Source organism: Anas platyrhynchos, chromosome Z (assembly GCF_047663525.1).
Source record: "Anas platyrhynchos isolate ZD024472 breed Pekin duck chromosome Z, IASCAAS_PekinDuck_T2T, whole genome shotgun sequence".
In the NCBI taxonomy this organism is placed as follows: Eukaryota; Metazoa; Chordata; class Aves; order Anseriformes; family Anatidae; genus Anas; species Anas platyrhynchos.
Window position 1 is genome coordinate 49,263,471 of NC_092621.1, and position 16,564 is coordinate 49,280,034.

At 42.7% G+C, this 16,564-nt stretch overlaps 1 protein-coding gene across 2 annotated transcripts in view; it reads right to left on the reverse strand.

Annotated features, from left to right (window-relative positions):
• SPTLC1 (serine palmitoyltransferase long chain base subunit 1) overlaps positions 1-14,699 on the reverse strand; it is a 38,348-nt gene extending 23,649 nt beyond the window's left edge. Inside the window, exons 1-5 of one of the 2 annotated variants that reach the window (XM_027446361.3) lie at positions 14,542-14,699; positions 13,378-13,485; positions 5,107-5,201; positions 4,129-4,222; positions 3,640-3,712 (exon numbers count right to left, since the gene is read on the reverse strand). In XM_027446361.3, the coding sequence (XP_027302162.1) occupies positions 3,640-3,712; positions 4,129-4,222; positions 5,107-5,201; positions 13,378-13,485; positions 14,542-14,607 (436 nt within the window). In that variant the 5' untranslated portion in view covers positions 14,608-14,699. Of the gene's footprint in view, positions 1-3,639; positions 3,713-4,128; positions 4,223-5,106; positions 5,202-13,377; positions 13,486-14,274; positions 14,375-14,541 lie in introns of those variants that run through there. The other variant, XM_072030919.1, reaches the window with a different exon arrangement.
• Between the last annotated feature and the right edge of the window lie 1,865 nt (positions 14,700-16,564).

Here is a 16,564-nt window from a genome sequence, read left to right on the forward strand (position 1 = left end):
ATGTGACTAAGTGCACAGTCCAATCTCTTCTTAAATTCAGACAGGCTCTGTGCAGTGACCACTTCCCTGGGGAGCCTGTTCCCGTGTGCAACCACCCTCTCTGTGAAGAACCCCCTCCTGATGTCAAGCCTAAATTTCCCCTGCATCAGCTTAACACCATTCCCGCGGGTCCTGTCACTGGTGTTAATGGAGAAAAGGTCTCCTGCCTCTCGACACCCCCTTACGAGGAAGTTGTAGACTGCGATGAGGTCTCCCCTCAGCCTCCTCTTCTCCAGGCTGAACAGGCCCAGTGCCCTCAGCCGTTCCTCGTACGTCTTCCCCTCCAGGCCTTTCACCATCTTCGTAGCCCTCCTCTGGACACTCTCCAACAGTTTCATGTCCTTTTTATACTGTGGTGCCCAGAACTGCACACAGTACTCGAGGTGAGGCCGCACCAGCGCAGAGTAGAGCGGGACAATCACCTCCCTTGACCTACTAGCGATGCCGTGTTTGATGCACCCCAGGATACGGTTGGCCCTCCTGGCTGCCAGGGCACACTGCTGGCTCATATTCAACTTGCTGTCTACCACGACCCCCAGATCCCTCTCTTCTAGGCCGCTCTCCAGCGTCTCATCGCCCAGTCTGTACGTGCAGCCAGGGTTGCCCCGTCCCAGGTGCAGGACCCGGCACTTGCTCTTATTGAACTTCATGCGGTTGGCGATCGCCCAGCTCTCCAACCTATCCAGATCCCTCTGCAAGGCCTTTCCACCCTCATTCGAGTCCACAACTCCTCCAAGTTTGGTGTCATCAGCAAACTTGCTCAAAATACCTTCTACTCCTACATCCAGATCGTTTATAAAAATATTGAAAAGTACCGGTCCTAAAATGGAGCCTTGAGGGACCCCACTGGTGACCGCCCGCCAGCCTGATGCAGCCCCATTTACCATAACCCTTTGGGCCCTGCCCGTTAGCCAATTGCTCACCCATCGTATGATGTTTTTATTTAGCTGTATGGTGGACATTTTGTCCAGTAGGATCCTATGGGAAACCATGTCAAAAGCCTTGCTGAAGTCCAAAAAAATCACATCAGCTGGTTTCCCTTGGTCTACCATACGGGTGGTCTTATCATAAAAGGAAATCAGGTTAGTTAGGCAGGACCTACCCTTCACAAACCCATGCTGGCTGGGACCAATGACTGCTTTGCCCCCCAGGTGCGCCTCAGTAAGTTCGAGAACCATCTTCTCCATGATTTTACCAGGCACTGACGTGAGACTGACAGGCCTGTAATTGCTAGGGTCTTCTTTCTGACCCTTCCTGAAAATCAGCACAACATTCGCCAGCTTTCAGTCTACTGGGACCTCTCCAGATTCCCAGGATCGTTGAAAAATAATTGAGAGAGGTTCCGCGATGATGTCCGCCAGCTCTTTCAGCACCCAGGGATGAATCCCATCCGGACCCATGGACTTGTAGGGATCCAGGTGGAGTAGCAAATCCCGCACACGTTCAGGGTCGGTTGGGAGTTTGTCATCCCCACCGTCCCGGTCCTCCAGCTCAGGGCACCCTGGGTCCCGAAGCCCATCATCGGCATTGAAGACAGAGGCAAAGAAGGCGTTAAGCGTCTCTGCTTTGCCTATGTCATTGTCTGTGAGGAGACCTTCCCTATCAAGGAGCGGCCCTATGTATTCTTTAGTTCTCCTTTTTCCATTCACATATCTAAAAAAACCCTTTTTATTTTCTCTCACAGACACAGCCAGCTTCAACTCTAGGTGTGCTTTAGCCACACGAATTTTCTCCCTACAAACACAAACAGCATCCCTGTATTCTTTCCATGACACCTGGCCCTCCTTCCAGTAGCAAAACACTGTTTCCGCCTAATCTCCATCAGAATGTTCCTGGTCAGCCACGACGGCCTCCTGCCCCGCCTGCCTGACTTGCGATATTTAGGAACTGCCTGTTCTTGTGCTTCTAGGAGGCATCGCTTAAAGAATGACTAGCACTGGTGGACATCGAGGCCTTCAAGAGCAGTTTCCCAGGGGACCTTGCTGACTAGTTCCCCGAGCAGCCTGAAGTCCGCTTTCCCCATATCTAGGGATGAGGTTTTGGTGGCACTTTTCCTTCTGTCACCGTAAATTTTGAACTCAACCACTTCATGGTCACTATGACTGAGGCGGCCACCGATCACATCTCCCACCAGACCCTCTCTGTTTTCTAGCAACAGGTCTAGGAGGGCACCTTTCCTAGTTGGCTCCGTTAGCACCTGCACCAAGAAGTTATCATCTAGGTGCTTCATGAACCTCCTGGACTTGCTCGTGTCAGCCGTGTGGCACTCCCAGTTAACGTCTGGCAAGTTGAAGTCCCCCATAAGGACAAGGGGAGTTAATCTCGAGGCCTCTCTTAGTTCTGTAAAGAATAATTTGTCGGCACTATCGTCCTGGCCAGGCGGTATGTAATAGACTCCCACAACGACATCCCCTTTATTCGTTCATCCCTTGATCCTTACCCAGAGGCTCTCAACTTTGCCATCGCCGACCTGAAGTTCCACACAGTCCAGCCCCTGCTTCACATACATCGCCACCCCACCACCTCGCCTACCCTGCCTGTCCCTCCTGAAGAGCCTGTAACCATCTATCGCAACACCCCAGTCACAGGACTCATCCCACCAGGTTTCGCTTATGCCGATGATGTCGTAGTTGCGGGACTGGGCCAGTACTTCTAGCTCATCACCTTCTTTAGAAACGAATTACAGATCTAGAATGCTGAACAGTCTGTAAGATTGCTGTCAAAGACTCAACTTTGTTCTGATATATAAACATATAACAAATCAAAACAGGTACAGCAACTACATGATCAATTAAAGGTCTAGCTTGATTAATGAAACAGTGCAAGTCAGTCATGAATTCAACTCAAGGCTAAAGGAAGCCAACCCTACAAAGTCATTTGAGTACAAACACTGTCAATTCCATCACCTCTGGGAAGAGACAAAAAAGTTCACAAGACAATAAGGCTGATGTTTTCAGCCTGCAACTGCACAGTTATTCATTTATTACTCTTTGGCTTCCACACGGTATTTCGTAATACAAATGCCCGTAAAGAACTATTTCCAGAGGCTGATATTTAACAACTTGCTTCTTCTTACCAAGAATTAAGAAAACACTCAGTAACACCCTCTCACATCATAAAAACTCTCAATTACAACATTAAAATCACGAGTAAAGGAAAACTTCATTCTTACTACAGCACTAGATACACTTAACTAATGAAAAATGAGAAAAGAAAACAGATATCAGACTGCCCTCTTGCGGTCTACTTAAAAACGTGTTTGTAAACTACACTGAAATTCACCATGCTTGATAAATTTCTGATTTATTTATTTTCACTGTCTACTGTGGTGACCTAAGTTAAAACAGACAATATTTAACTTTGTAACTCTCCTCCAGCACCAGCATTAGAAAGTAAGAAAGAATAAGAAAATTTATAAAATGAGTAAGATGCAAAACTACCAACAATAAGTGCTACTAATCCTTACCAGTTACAGTAAAAACTGTGTGAAAACGTAATTGTTCTACACACTAATAATTTGCTTCTTACATACAGGACTGCTTTGGTGAACTTACATCAGTCTGAAAACTATTAAAGGTAGATTAAGAAAAAAATACTGACCAAAAGTACCATAGAATCCTCTAGGTCCACAAGTACCAACTCCATACTTCTTCAGAGATGCTTGGGCTGCACTCTTTAACACAGAAGAATTATGTGAAACATATATTCCTACAAAAGCTGACTAATTCTATACAGTTCACACTGCAAAGTCATCATGCAACATGACCAGCTTTACAGGAAGTTTAATAATGTACTGACTTCTGTATTGAACAAGTGGTAAAAGTGACATTCATTGTATCTACTCAATCTAATGTCCTCAATCAGTAGATACTCTAACTTGAAAATTGGTTAGCCATAAGTGCATGCACAGGTAAAATTTTAGTAAAAAGGCAAACTTAATAAATCTTATTATTTTGTGCTATTTATTTTCCTTGCTACTTCAGCAGCATATTTCCTTGACAAAGCTTGTGCTTTCTGAAGTAATTCTTAGTTTCAAGGTAACACACAATAGGAATAGTCACACAATATATGGTAACTGAAAGAACTCACCTTAACTTTCTCATTATCCAGAAGTCCGAGAAAATTGAACGATGCAAAGTTTATACATTCTTTGCCATTAACGGTGATTTTATGGGTGGGAGGACTGAGAAATAAATTAGAGACATATTCTTATGAATGAACATTCAGCATTTACATACAAACAGTAGATGTTTTGTTTTTTCCTATAATAAAAGACAGTCTGCATTTTCAAGATTCCCTCTTTCCATTTCTTTACCAACCAATGAGTCGAAGTTCAGTTTCAAGGCATGTTAATACTACCAATATTAACAAATTCAGTATCCTCCTGGTTATTATGCTTAGGCACATGGAAAATAAGGAGGTGACTGGTGACAGCCAACATGGCTTCACCAAGGGCAGATCGTGCCTGACAAATCTGGTGGCCTCCTCCCATGGGATTACAGCATTGGTGGATAAGGGAAGAGCAACTGACATCATCTATCTGTGCAAAGCATTGAACACTGTCCCATGTGACAGTGCTCTCAAAACATCTTTGCTGTCAAGCACCCCCCACTTCTGTTTGTCCAAATCTACCACATTAAAAACAACTTTGCATGAAGTGCCAAGTACCTAGCCACAGTTTCTTTTTAAGTGTTTTGTAATTGCTTACTTCCCTCTGCACTGCTTAATCAAAAGTTGGTAAACATTAATATTTGGGAAAAATACAATACTACAAAAAATACAGACCCAGAATGAAGATTAAGATAAAAGTATCCCCTCAATATTAAAAACAAAAATAAAACAAAATCTTACATTAAAACACTCAAAATAAGAAAGACTTTTTTTTAATAAAATAATCTTGGTAAGATCGCAAAAGTAAGACCACCTCTTTGGTGGTAAATTCTGTTCTGTCATCTAAAAAGTAATTTATATAAGCTTCTAGGAATATAGAAATTCTTTGTTAGATATATGCTTAAAAATATGGACATCAAGTTGATATGAGGAAAAATTTATTTTGATTAGACTTACCCTGAAACAACATTGTAGTTAAGAGCTGGGTGATCTTTTGGTACAGGTGGAACAAGCGGCTCTGGCTGCCATTCTTCAATCAACTCTTCTTTTTCCTGAAGAACGAGAAAAAAGTATTACTTAAAAAGGATTTCCATTAGAAAAGTCATTGTACTCTAATAAGCACTATCAACTGTTTATATGAGAAATGACATATTCTGCATATCAGCTTCCTGAGACAGTTGAGATTGGTATTAGTGTGTTCAACTATGAGTCTCTGAATTCTTCAAGGAGAAAGGCACGTAAAGAAAGATACCCCAATTGTGTCTGTACATAAAAAAAGATCTCACGATATCATAGTAAAAAGAGCAGATACTAACTTGATGTCTTTGCCATATTTTAATCAATACTATTTCTCTCAATCTATTATTTATGCAAGTCTGCCTCTAGTGGGTAACTGAACACAAATTATATAATAATTGAATATCAATTGCCTCACTTCACATTCTCAAGTCTTCAACTGAGCTGTTTAAGCAACTGTGGCATTAAGATGCTAAGCAAAATAATACAAACATAAGCAGGACACAATAGATAATATAAACTGCCAAATGATCAAGAAATGGCAGCAACTGCTAAACCGCATATCCCCCACCTAACCATGGAAGAATACCCAATGCACACTCATTTTCAAAGTGCTTTAAGCAACACGGAAAGTCCCAGTTAAATGACTTTCTGAAGGACATGCTCTGGACCAGCATGACAACTGCATTAGAATAATTGGTCAAATCTATAACTATTAAGGCATAACACCAAAACTGTTCTTTGTACCAACAAAGCAGAACTTTTCAAGAGGATTATTTACTAGTATAACAGCAGGTACCATACCTGTTAACAAATTAATTTTGACTACAACAGTGCTACATTTCCATTATTTCAAAACGCAGTACATTTAAGGCTACTTATGGTAATACCTAAAATATGAGAGCTGTAATTGATTCTTAAAAGAACAACTCAATAGTATTATTCTCTATTTTAATTCTTTATCAAATACACATTTCCAAGTCTTCAAAGTAAAAGAAAAAATTAAGACAGTAAAAATCAAAAGGAAACTATATGAAACAGTTTATGTTTACTCTCCTGTATTTTCATCACTTTCTTTTTACTAAATGAGTAACTTGGCTTCTAGACATTAATAATGCATAATCTTGTTTATAGTTACTTCTAGAATATAAATGAATAACCCACAAGACCTACAAAGGTCTACTGCAAAGCACAAATGGAAATTTCAATGGCCCTGTATTTCAGAATAGATACCTTTTTTATATGAGCATAGTAACCCATATTTCTAATATTTTGCAGATGTCGTTTAAATACCTTTTTATTTTACCTTTTCATGTTAGATTTCTTACTGGAATTTTACCCATGAGGCACATGCTTTAAAGGAAGTAAAATGCCATTAACACATGTGACACAGTTAAATCTATTCATTATTTTGATGTGGGTACACATATCAGAAAAAGCACTCCATTTCTTTAGTGACTGCAGGAGAGATCACCGGAGCCCCGCACACAGCTCCTGTACATCTACTCAAATGCTGCTTCATATATTAAGGAAAGAGCTAAGCATTAATCTTGGGTTTACTCATCTGCCTTGTACTAGTGCCATTCACACACGTCAAACACCAGATTTAATGCTTCAACTAAAAAAATCCAAACAACAAAGCAGCAGAGACAAACGATTAATAAATCAAACTGTCCATCGATACTACTGACAACTATTTTGTAGCTCATCGTAAACCTCACACTCAACAAGATTCAGCAAATACCTTTAGAACCCTATGGTAGAAGATTACCAGAAGATATACCCTATAAAGATTAACATGTATCATAGCACCAAAATGGTGGAAAAGTAGTACCTAAATTAAGGTTAACTTCTGAGTGAAACAACAATCCTAAATCTGTACACTAAGCTCTGCTGATCCGAAACAGAGATTGGCATTTTGATCTTGGATCAAAACATAGTAACATGAATCTCTATACCATACTGCTATTAAAAAATCCAAAATGTAATTTAACACTAGATGTACCGACCCACAGCGCTGTAAGCCCATAGCTGGTACAGTACATTCCTCTCCCAGACATAAATACCTTCCTGCTCCTTTGGTTAGTAGAGGCAGTCTTGAAAGAGGAGAATAGCATCCTTCAGAAAATGATCCAGCGTGAAAACTAGCAAAAGCAACACGGGTATAAAACTAAGGTGAAGGCTGCAACAAAGTAAAGTAGTCCCAACATAGACTTGCTGATGCTACTGCAAAACCACACTGCATGAAACAAAGCAATGTTGACTATATGACATTAAAACTGTTACTGTCACCACACTCCCTGACAAGGAGTCCCTCCCCAGCTCTCCTGTAGGCCCCCTTCAAGTACTGGAAGGCCGCTACAAGGTCTGCCCACAGCCTTCCCTGCCCCAGGCTGAACAACCCCAACTCCTTCAGCCTGTTGTCATAGGAGAGGTGCTCCAGCCCTTTGATTATCTTCATGGCCCTCCTCTGGACTCATTCTAATAGGTCCATGACCTTCTTATGTTTCTTACGACCTTTTGTATTCTTACACTGTTGCCTCATGTTCAGTTTTTCATCCACCAACATCTTCAGTTCCTACTCAGAACTGCTTTCAATCCTCTCATCACCCAGCATGCTTGGGATTGCCCCAGCCCATATGCAGGACCTAGCACTTGGCCTTGTTGAACCTCATGACGTTTGCACAGACCCACCTCTTAAGCCTGTCCAGGTCCCTCTGGATGGCATCCTTTCCCTCCAGCATGTTGGCCACACCACGCAGCTCGATGTCATCAGCAAATGTGCTGAGGGTGCACTCGATCCTACTGCCCAGGTCACCAACAAAGACATTAAACAGCGCCAGCCCCAGTACTAACCCCTACAAACACCACTCATCACTGATCTCCACCTGGACGTTGAGCCACAACTCTTTGGGTGTGACCACCCAGATAATTCCTTACCCACTGAGTGGTCCATCCATCAAATCCACATCTCACCAGTTTAGAGGCAAGGATTTCATGAGGGACAGTATCAAATGCTTTGCACAAGTCCAGGTAGATGATGTCAGTTGCTCTTCCCCTACCCACCCATGCTGTAACCCCATAGTAGATGGCCACCAGATTTGTCAGGCACGACCTGCCCTTAGTGAAGCCATGTTGGCTGTCACCAGTTGCCTCCTTATTTTCCATGTGCCTTAGCCTAGTTTCCAGGAGGATCTGCTCCAGAGCAGATCAGAGGTGATCAGCAGATCAGCACAGAGGTGAGACTGACTGGCCTGCAGTTCTCTGGGTCTTTTTTTTTCCCTCATTAAAAATGGGGGTTATGTTTCCCCTCTTCCAGTCAGTGGTAGCTTTATCACACTGCCACAACTTCTCAACCATGATGGACGGCATCTTAGCAACCTAATCTGTGAGTTTCGTTAGGGCCCTTGGATATACATACACAAGAGAAGACTAATCCTCATTCTCCACAACAGCACTTCGCTAATTCCATCTCCCATTCATTCTCCTCACCCATTGCATTATATCCTTTTGCTTCCTGATAGACATAGGAACAAACATCTGCATCTTTGTATCTCATGTCTTCTGTTTTCACATATACTTAGTACAGGTGTAAGTTTACCAACAGTTTCTGTGGTAAAAGTTCTTTTATTATGGTGGGAGATTGGAGATGTCTGTGACTGAAACGAGTACCAGTTTCAACATAAAAAAGGGATCCATGCTGCAGATAGGCCAGTCCATGCCTCTTCCTTCTTCCATTCACCACCTATCTCAGTACACCAGCCTTTCCATCAATCATGACCATTGCCTTTTGACCAAAAAGGCAGCCAAATGAGGCTTTCATACAGTGACCCCACATTCAGAACTTATATCTTGTACCTTCTAAATTCACACTAAATTTTGGATCAATATAAACATTTATTTTCAAGCATATGGAGAAACCAAATTGTAATTCACACTGTAACATCCTCAATATACACTTACTTCACTTATTTCTCTTCAGTTCATTGTACGTGAAAACACTCATTTGATGAAAAAAAGTTTTAAATTTCTCCTCTCTCTGGCTGTAACATTAGTGAACTCACCTCTCAGCTCTTCCTCTTTTCTTTTTACATGCTAAAATATTTTTTTATGAATATTGTATGAGGAAATATAAACATGTTTATATTTTATACTATATAAAATAAACAATTATATAATATTTATATAAACATTTAAATATTAGATATACATACATATAAATATATAAAATGTTTTGGGTTCATTTGGTGGCGGTGTTGGTGGGTTTTTACTTTTAAACACCAGATATCTTGCATAAGAGAAATACTTCGGTGTAAACACATCCAACCCATATTATATTTAAACAAGTTATTATATTTAAACAAGTTATTTTTTGCAATTACTTGTGCTAGTAGAGAGCTGTCTTCATGAAGATGTTTTGAAACAGCGTAATTCATGTATCTGTGTCAACATGCAAAAATTACTAATTTTCTTATTTGCAATCATACCAGCCCTCAAATAATTCTTGATTTTGTTGGTATTTGCAGAATCACACCATAAATTGGTAAATGCCTTTAGCCAAGATTCTCTCTGTAGGTAAAAAGAACTGGAAACCTTTACCAGAAGCTGCTGCATCTGCTCTTCTTTATTCAACACCACCCGGTCAATTCCTGAACTCTCTATGTTCAAGAGACAGCTTTTACAGCCTACAGTATTTCCCGGCCATGCATCCAACATTCTTCTCTGAAAGAAGCTTTCCAGTCTCCTGACTAATATTGTTCTAATAAAACTGTTCTCATGCTACTGCTGTAATGAAAGTTCTTTAACTAGAGAAAAAAAGGCTATTCCTCACATACACAAGTAGAAGATGTGGCTCTTGGTAGAACTTAAGTAGAACTTAGTAGACTGAGAAGCTCGGTATCGTTTACTGTAGAGCAAAAAGCATGTGGAGGGCTTCTTCTTTTTGTACAAATGGCTGTTGGCTGGCAAGCAAGCTGGTAGCTAAATGATGGAATGCAATCTCCTTCAGCCTACTGCAGTCTCTCAATGACACTTCGCTGTTTTTCTATATATTTTATTTTGGATGAAAAGCCCACAAGAATCTGTATGTCCCGCACCCTGTCTGGCTATAGATTTATTTATTTGTACCTCCTGAGATCCCAAATTATCTAGAAGTTACAGTCAGAGAATTTCTCCAGCTCTCTAGTTGATGATTCATGAGTTTTATTACTGTTGTATAGAACCAATAGGAATACCTGCAAGCACTGTTGTGAAAGGTTGGCAGTCAGTCTGAAAGCTGATTCCTTTACTAGGTTTCAGAGTATTATTGCTACACACCTGCCTAAACCCAGAAGACACCTTTGGATGGATTTCTTCACTGTTTTAGAAGCATGACTCCTAAGTTCACTAGGTTGCAAAATACATCTACTTCTGGTTCCCCAGGACAGACTGGTCCTGACAGATCATGCTAGATAGCTGCATAATAGTGGTATTCTTTGGTAATATTTATTATGTGGAACCAGCTCTCCTCTGGCAGCATCCCCAGCAGTAAGCCACAGCAAAGCACCAAGAATCATTACATAACTGGCTGACATGTAGGTAGCTCAGCTCACACAGTAGAGCTCAGGTTATCTCCAGTGCCTGCACCCAAACAGCCGAGCCATTCTACCTGGTGTGGCAGAGGCTGGACACTGCTGCATGAATCACACCAGAGGGCAAATCAGCACTTGCCTTACTGTGCAGCTGGCATGTTACTGCATGTAGTGCAACACACACAGAAACCTGCTCATCCCACACTGTATGAAACAAAGCAATGCCAACTATATGAGGATTTTTAGTGAAGATTAAAGATTGTTGTTTTTTTCTTCCTTCTCCCAGATATTCCCCTGCTTAAAATAAGAGCTATTTTCACAGCTACATTATACAACCTGAACTTACCATCAGACCAAAAAGCACTGCCCTATACTATTCTTTTTGCCATGAAACTCACAGAAGGGTTAAGACTGAAAGGGACCTCTGGAAGTCACCTGGTCCAATCTCTTGCTTAAGCAGACACACCCTGTGCAGGTTGCCCAGGAAATACCAGATACAGGTAAGAAAAAAACAGAAGTGTCAATCTCTAACATCAAGTCAAACCCTTTGCTGTAATGCAGCTCTGAAGACTGCAAGTTTTCTTCTAGGCTTAAATGTGTTGCAATTTTGAAGTAATGTATCCAGCATAAGTACACTGCAATTTTTGATGATTTTAGTGTTTTGTTTGTTTTTTTCCCTAGCATTTACATTCCTTTCTACCTCTCAAGATCAGGAAAGTTTGTATGAATCTCATGAGAAGCACCACAACAGGAAAGTTTGTATGAATCTCATGAGAAGCACCACAACAAGAGCTTATGTTGCCTCTGTTCTTCAGAAAATCTGCTACCTGTTGTCTTGCCAGTGACCATCATTCCTTTCGTCCTTCAAAAGCAGGAGTTACTAAGTATGAGCCATTTCAAAGTGTTTGCCCCCTCTGACCCCCTCCTCAATCCCTGCTCCCATGAAGTTACAGCAAACTGCAATGCGCCTTCTCCCAGTTGCTCACTGCTCCCATTTAAAAAGATACAGCATAGTTTTTCCCCACCGCATACCGCTGTTCCAGATCTATCTCAGCACTTTCTTAACACCTCAGCCTCAGCAAAATGGCCTGTCAGTGATTGAATGGTATGACCTGCAACTGATTAATAACAAGTACCCATGTGTAATTCCTACACCGTTAAAGAGAAGATGTGTTTCAGCTTTTTCACATCACCGATTGTACAAGAGGAGCAAAGAGCCTCTTCCAACATAAATTGAAGGGAGAATGAATCTTCCAAAAAAAGTTACCCTCTAAAATACCAAAGATGAAAACCATTTAACGCAGGAAAACTCTACCGAATGAACTATCACTGCTCCTGAATGGATGATCAGAAACTACTTTAAAGTTGCAGCAAGTCTTCCTGCGTGATCTGAGCACTCAATACTCGACCATGCTGGACTCCCCTTCATACTCACCCTTTAGTCTTAACACATAAAGCCAACAAAGAGAATCAGTGCAAGTCCTCCCATGCACAGAACTGACCTGGCCTTTCTTGACTCCTGCTCAATTCATTTCTCACTTCCAATATTTCTTATAACTACACGCTGAAGTGTTCCTCAGAATACTCTAAGCTTAATGAATACTCCCACAAAGCAGACACTTCCTGCAATTTTGCTCGTCTACAGTCCTTGTATCCTGTTCACTCGATCCTGAAGGACACTACTCTTCAAAGCCCACATGTAACGTTTATCCTTAGGAAGAGTAAGATCAAAACCCCTGCAAGCACATGATACAGACAGCAGTGAGGAGGAAAAACACCCAAGAATCAGTTTCATAAACCTTATTCTCTACCACTAGGGAATTTCCATAATTTGTACTGCTCATGAAGAATACCAGTCTAAGCTTGCTGGTTATACAGGACTTAAGACCATTAAGACCAACCCCTCACATTTACAAGCTGGTTTTAACACTGCGATACATTGCCATAATGCATCTTTAACTGAGAAAAACAAACGAGTCCTTACCCACCTCAGTGTTTTCACATTCACAGAGCTCATCCAGTCATACTTTGAATATAACCAGCAAGATCAACTGCAGACCATGCCTTGGACAAACTAGTACAGGGATATCTCCAAAACAAATTCCTCTCACTCCTGATCAACTCCACCTCCAAGTCAGGAAGAAATTCCTGCCTATACAAAGAACTGTTTTTCTTTGAGAAAAATATATTGTAAAGGAATTAATCGCCATTAAACTACAACGTTCTCTGGAACTCACTTAACACTGTCAACTCTAAAGAGTTATGACTTGCAAATGCCACATGTACAGACTATTTTACTAATCCTTGTACTCTTATAGTGTTTTAATATAGTGTCCATTTCTAAAACAAAGCCATCCATAGAGTAGAGATAATGCCAGCTTTTCCTAGCTCATCAGTCTTTCCACAGTCACATCAATCTGTTTTGTTTGATTTTTAGTACTTCTTAGATTATCAAACCTGATGCTTATTTTAAAGGCAAGAACTGAAGTTTTTAAGCAATTTATTGCTCAAAAGTAAGCTTATCCTTTGAAATCCTAAGGAAAACTTGGATTATTTATGATTTTGCAGCTGAGTGGTTCACAGCCAAATGCATCAGTAGCCATCAACTGTTTCTCTAAAGCAAAACATTTTTCTGCCATACCTTAGGTGTTAGATCAGATCGCTCTTGAAGTTTATATGTCTTGGAGAAAATAAGTCTGATGATCCACAGAATTAGAATTCCTTCCAAAATAAGATGGTAAGCAGGAGCCTGAAAATAAAGCACAAAAATAAGTCTAAACAGAGTTCTGTTTGAATCAGTTTCACATTTTGCCAATTTATACTCCACCACTTACAGTCTTAGAAAATCGAAGCTGATCATCAGCTGAGAACGTATTTTCACTAAAACTTACGTTTCTATGAAAGCGTACTGCTTCACAACTACTAAATGTAGCTGTTAACTCCAGCACAAATGGACTTACTCTCTACCATTACTCTTTAATGGCACAGTCTAAACTGATAAGCAGTCCCAGTTCCCCACATGCACATCAACCGAACGCTGAGAGTAAAGGCACTGCAGATACTCCCCCTCAGGGCTGCACCAGTGTTTGTGAGAGCAGAAAAATTTCACAATGGACAGTTCCTGAGAGCTGTTTCATCTCCACATGCCAACTCCAACCCTAGGTTCTTATAACTCAAAGCCTACCAGTAGCAACAGCTACTGCTATATTCAAGGAGACCTAACAGGGCCAACAGCACCCATTTTAGAGTTAGCTTCTTCGGATGCTGGGAGGGAGGCAGGTCCCCTGTCTCTAGCAGCAGAGCCCGTTTAAAGTCCCTGTGGAGTTGCAGCATCGCTACTCGCTACTCGCCACCTGGTTTACATGACAGGTTTGGTCACTCCATTTCAGCAAGGCCACAGTCCACGCCGTGGGTGCCTAGTGTTTTTATAAGACTCAAAGTGCACACAGGTTAGCACACACCACCTCCAACCAGCAGAGAAGCTCCCAAGCACCGACCATTTCTGGTGGAAAAGCTCCCATTTCAGGTGGGCTCTGACCTGCAAATAAAGCGAAACGACGCACCCAGCGCGCGTGAATGGAAGGAAACCAAACAGAAGGAGGGAGCGCTGGCTGTGTCACATCCACACCACAGAAATCAAGCCCTATACGTAAATATATAAATATTTATATATAGTTCATAGGCTATATATATATATATACACACGTATATACACACACACATACCACATATATTTTTAACAGAGCCCACCGCGGATCGCGCACGCAGCCGGGGCAGCCCCCGCCGCGCCCCCCCCGCCCCGCACCTCGTAGAAGGCCTGCACCATCTCCACCAGCACCCACTGCTGACCCACGCCCACCGCCGCCGACATGGCCGCCGCCGCCGCCACCACCCGGCCGCTTCCGCCCCGGCCGCCCTACACCGCCGCCAGAGGGGCGGGGACGCGGCGCGGCGCGGGGACGGGGCTTAGGGGAGGGGCGGGGTTAAGGCCAGAGGGGCGGTCACTGGTGGCGTCCCCCCGGGCTCGGTGCTGGGGCCGGTCCCTCTGTAATATCCTTAGCGATGATCCGGGTGAGGGGATCGAGTGCACCCTCAGTAAGTTTGCAGATGACACCAAGCTATGCGCATGTGTCGATCTGCTCGAGGGTAGGAAGGCTCTGCAGGAGGATCTGGATAGGCTGCACCGATGGGCTGAGGTCAACTGCATGAAGTTTAACAAGGCCAAGTGCCGGGTCCTGCACCTGGGGCGCAATAACCCCAAGCAGAGCTCCAGGCTGGGAGATGAGTGGTTGGAGAGCTGCCAGGCAGAGAAGGACCTGGGAGTGATGGTGGACAGTCGGCTGAATATGAGCCAGCAGTGTGCTCAGGTGGCCAAGAAGGCCAACGGCATCCTGGCCTGTATCAGAAACAGTGTGACCAGCAGGGCTAGGGAGGTGATCGTCCCCCTGTACTCGGCTCTGGTGAGGCCGCACCTCGAGTACTGTGTTCAGTTTTGGGCCCCTCGCTACAAGAAGGACATCGAGGTGCTTGAGCGGGTCCAGAGAAGGGCGACGAAGCTGGTGAGGGGCCTGGAGAACAAGTCCTATGAGGAGCGGCTGAGGGAGCTGGGCTTGTTCAGCCTGGAGAAGAGGAGGCTCAGGGGCGACCTTATCGCTCTCTACAGATACCTTAAAGGAGGCTGTAGCGAGGTGGGGGTTGGTCTGTTCTCTCACGTGCCTGGTGACAGGACAAGGGGGAATGGGCTAAAGTTGCACCAGGGGAGGTTTAGGTTGGATCTTAGGAAGAACTTCTTTACTGAGAGGGTTGTTAGGCATTGGGATGGGCTGCCCAGGGAAGTGGTGGAGTCACCATCCCTGGAGGTCTTTAAAAGATGTTTAGATGTAGAGCTTAGGCATATGGTTTAGTGGAGGACTGGTTAGTGTTAGGTCAGAGGTTGGACTCGGTGATCTTGGAGGTCTCTTCCAACCTAGATGATTCTGTGATTCTGTGAAGCACTAAATTAAGAGGTTTTAGAACAGAGAAGTGTTAAAATTGTCAGAATTTATTGTGATAGCCTATTAATAGTTTTCCTTCTCCCCCAGTTTCTGAACTTAATGATACACTTCTGAAATGCCAGGCTTTACACAGTCAGAGGAAAATGTGGTTTGAGGCCATCTCCAGAGTCAATACAGACAATAAATGCCCCTTTATTATTTTAGCTGTATGAAGATTATTCTGTTCACTGTTCAGTGCTTCTGTGGCCATTGCAACATGCTGGAGAGGAGTCTTGGGCTCTTGGGAGACGGCTGCTACTACCAGCCTGAAAGAAAGTGTCCGGTATACATCCCAGTCCCAAGCTGCCCCCCAAAGAGTGGGCCACATTAATCATCTTGGTGGGCTGCAGATCAAGTCTCCACCCTGCTCTCAGCATCAGGTTCTGACTTTCAAAATGTTTGACAGATACGTGTATGATTGGGAGAGTAAAAAAAATCATTTTGTGAGACACTGAGTGAGTTGTTTCCAGCTTGAAATACAGTGAAGTAAATAACATGCCAACCAGTAATTCTTCTGGCAGTGAATTCTGAGTTCCTGGTCTGGATTATTTTAAGGCTGGGCCTCTTGTAATAATGAGCCTACTCGTATGTGAGAAACAAATTTGTGTTTTTGCAGTAGAGAATTACTTTTCTGTACTCCAAGGTGTGGTCATAATAAGGAGAAATGCTAAGTAGGTAAGTGGACAGTAGAAGGCCTCGCTGTTCCAAAATAAGGTAGAAGCTTGAGAAAAACAGGATGAGCGGTGTGAGAACAGTAAAACAAAGATCACATGTTCTCAAAATGTAAGAAAGGAG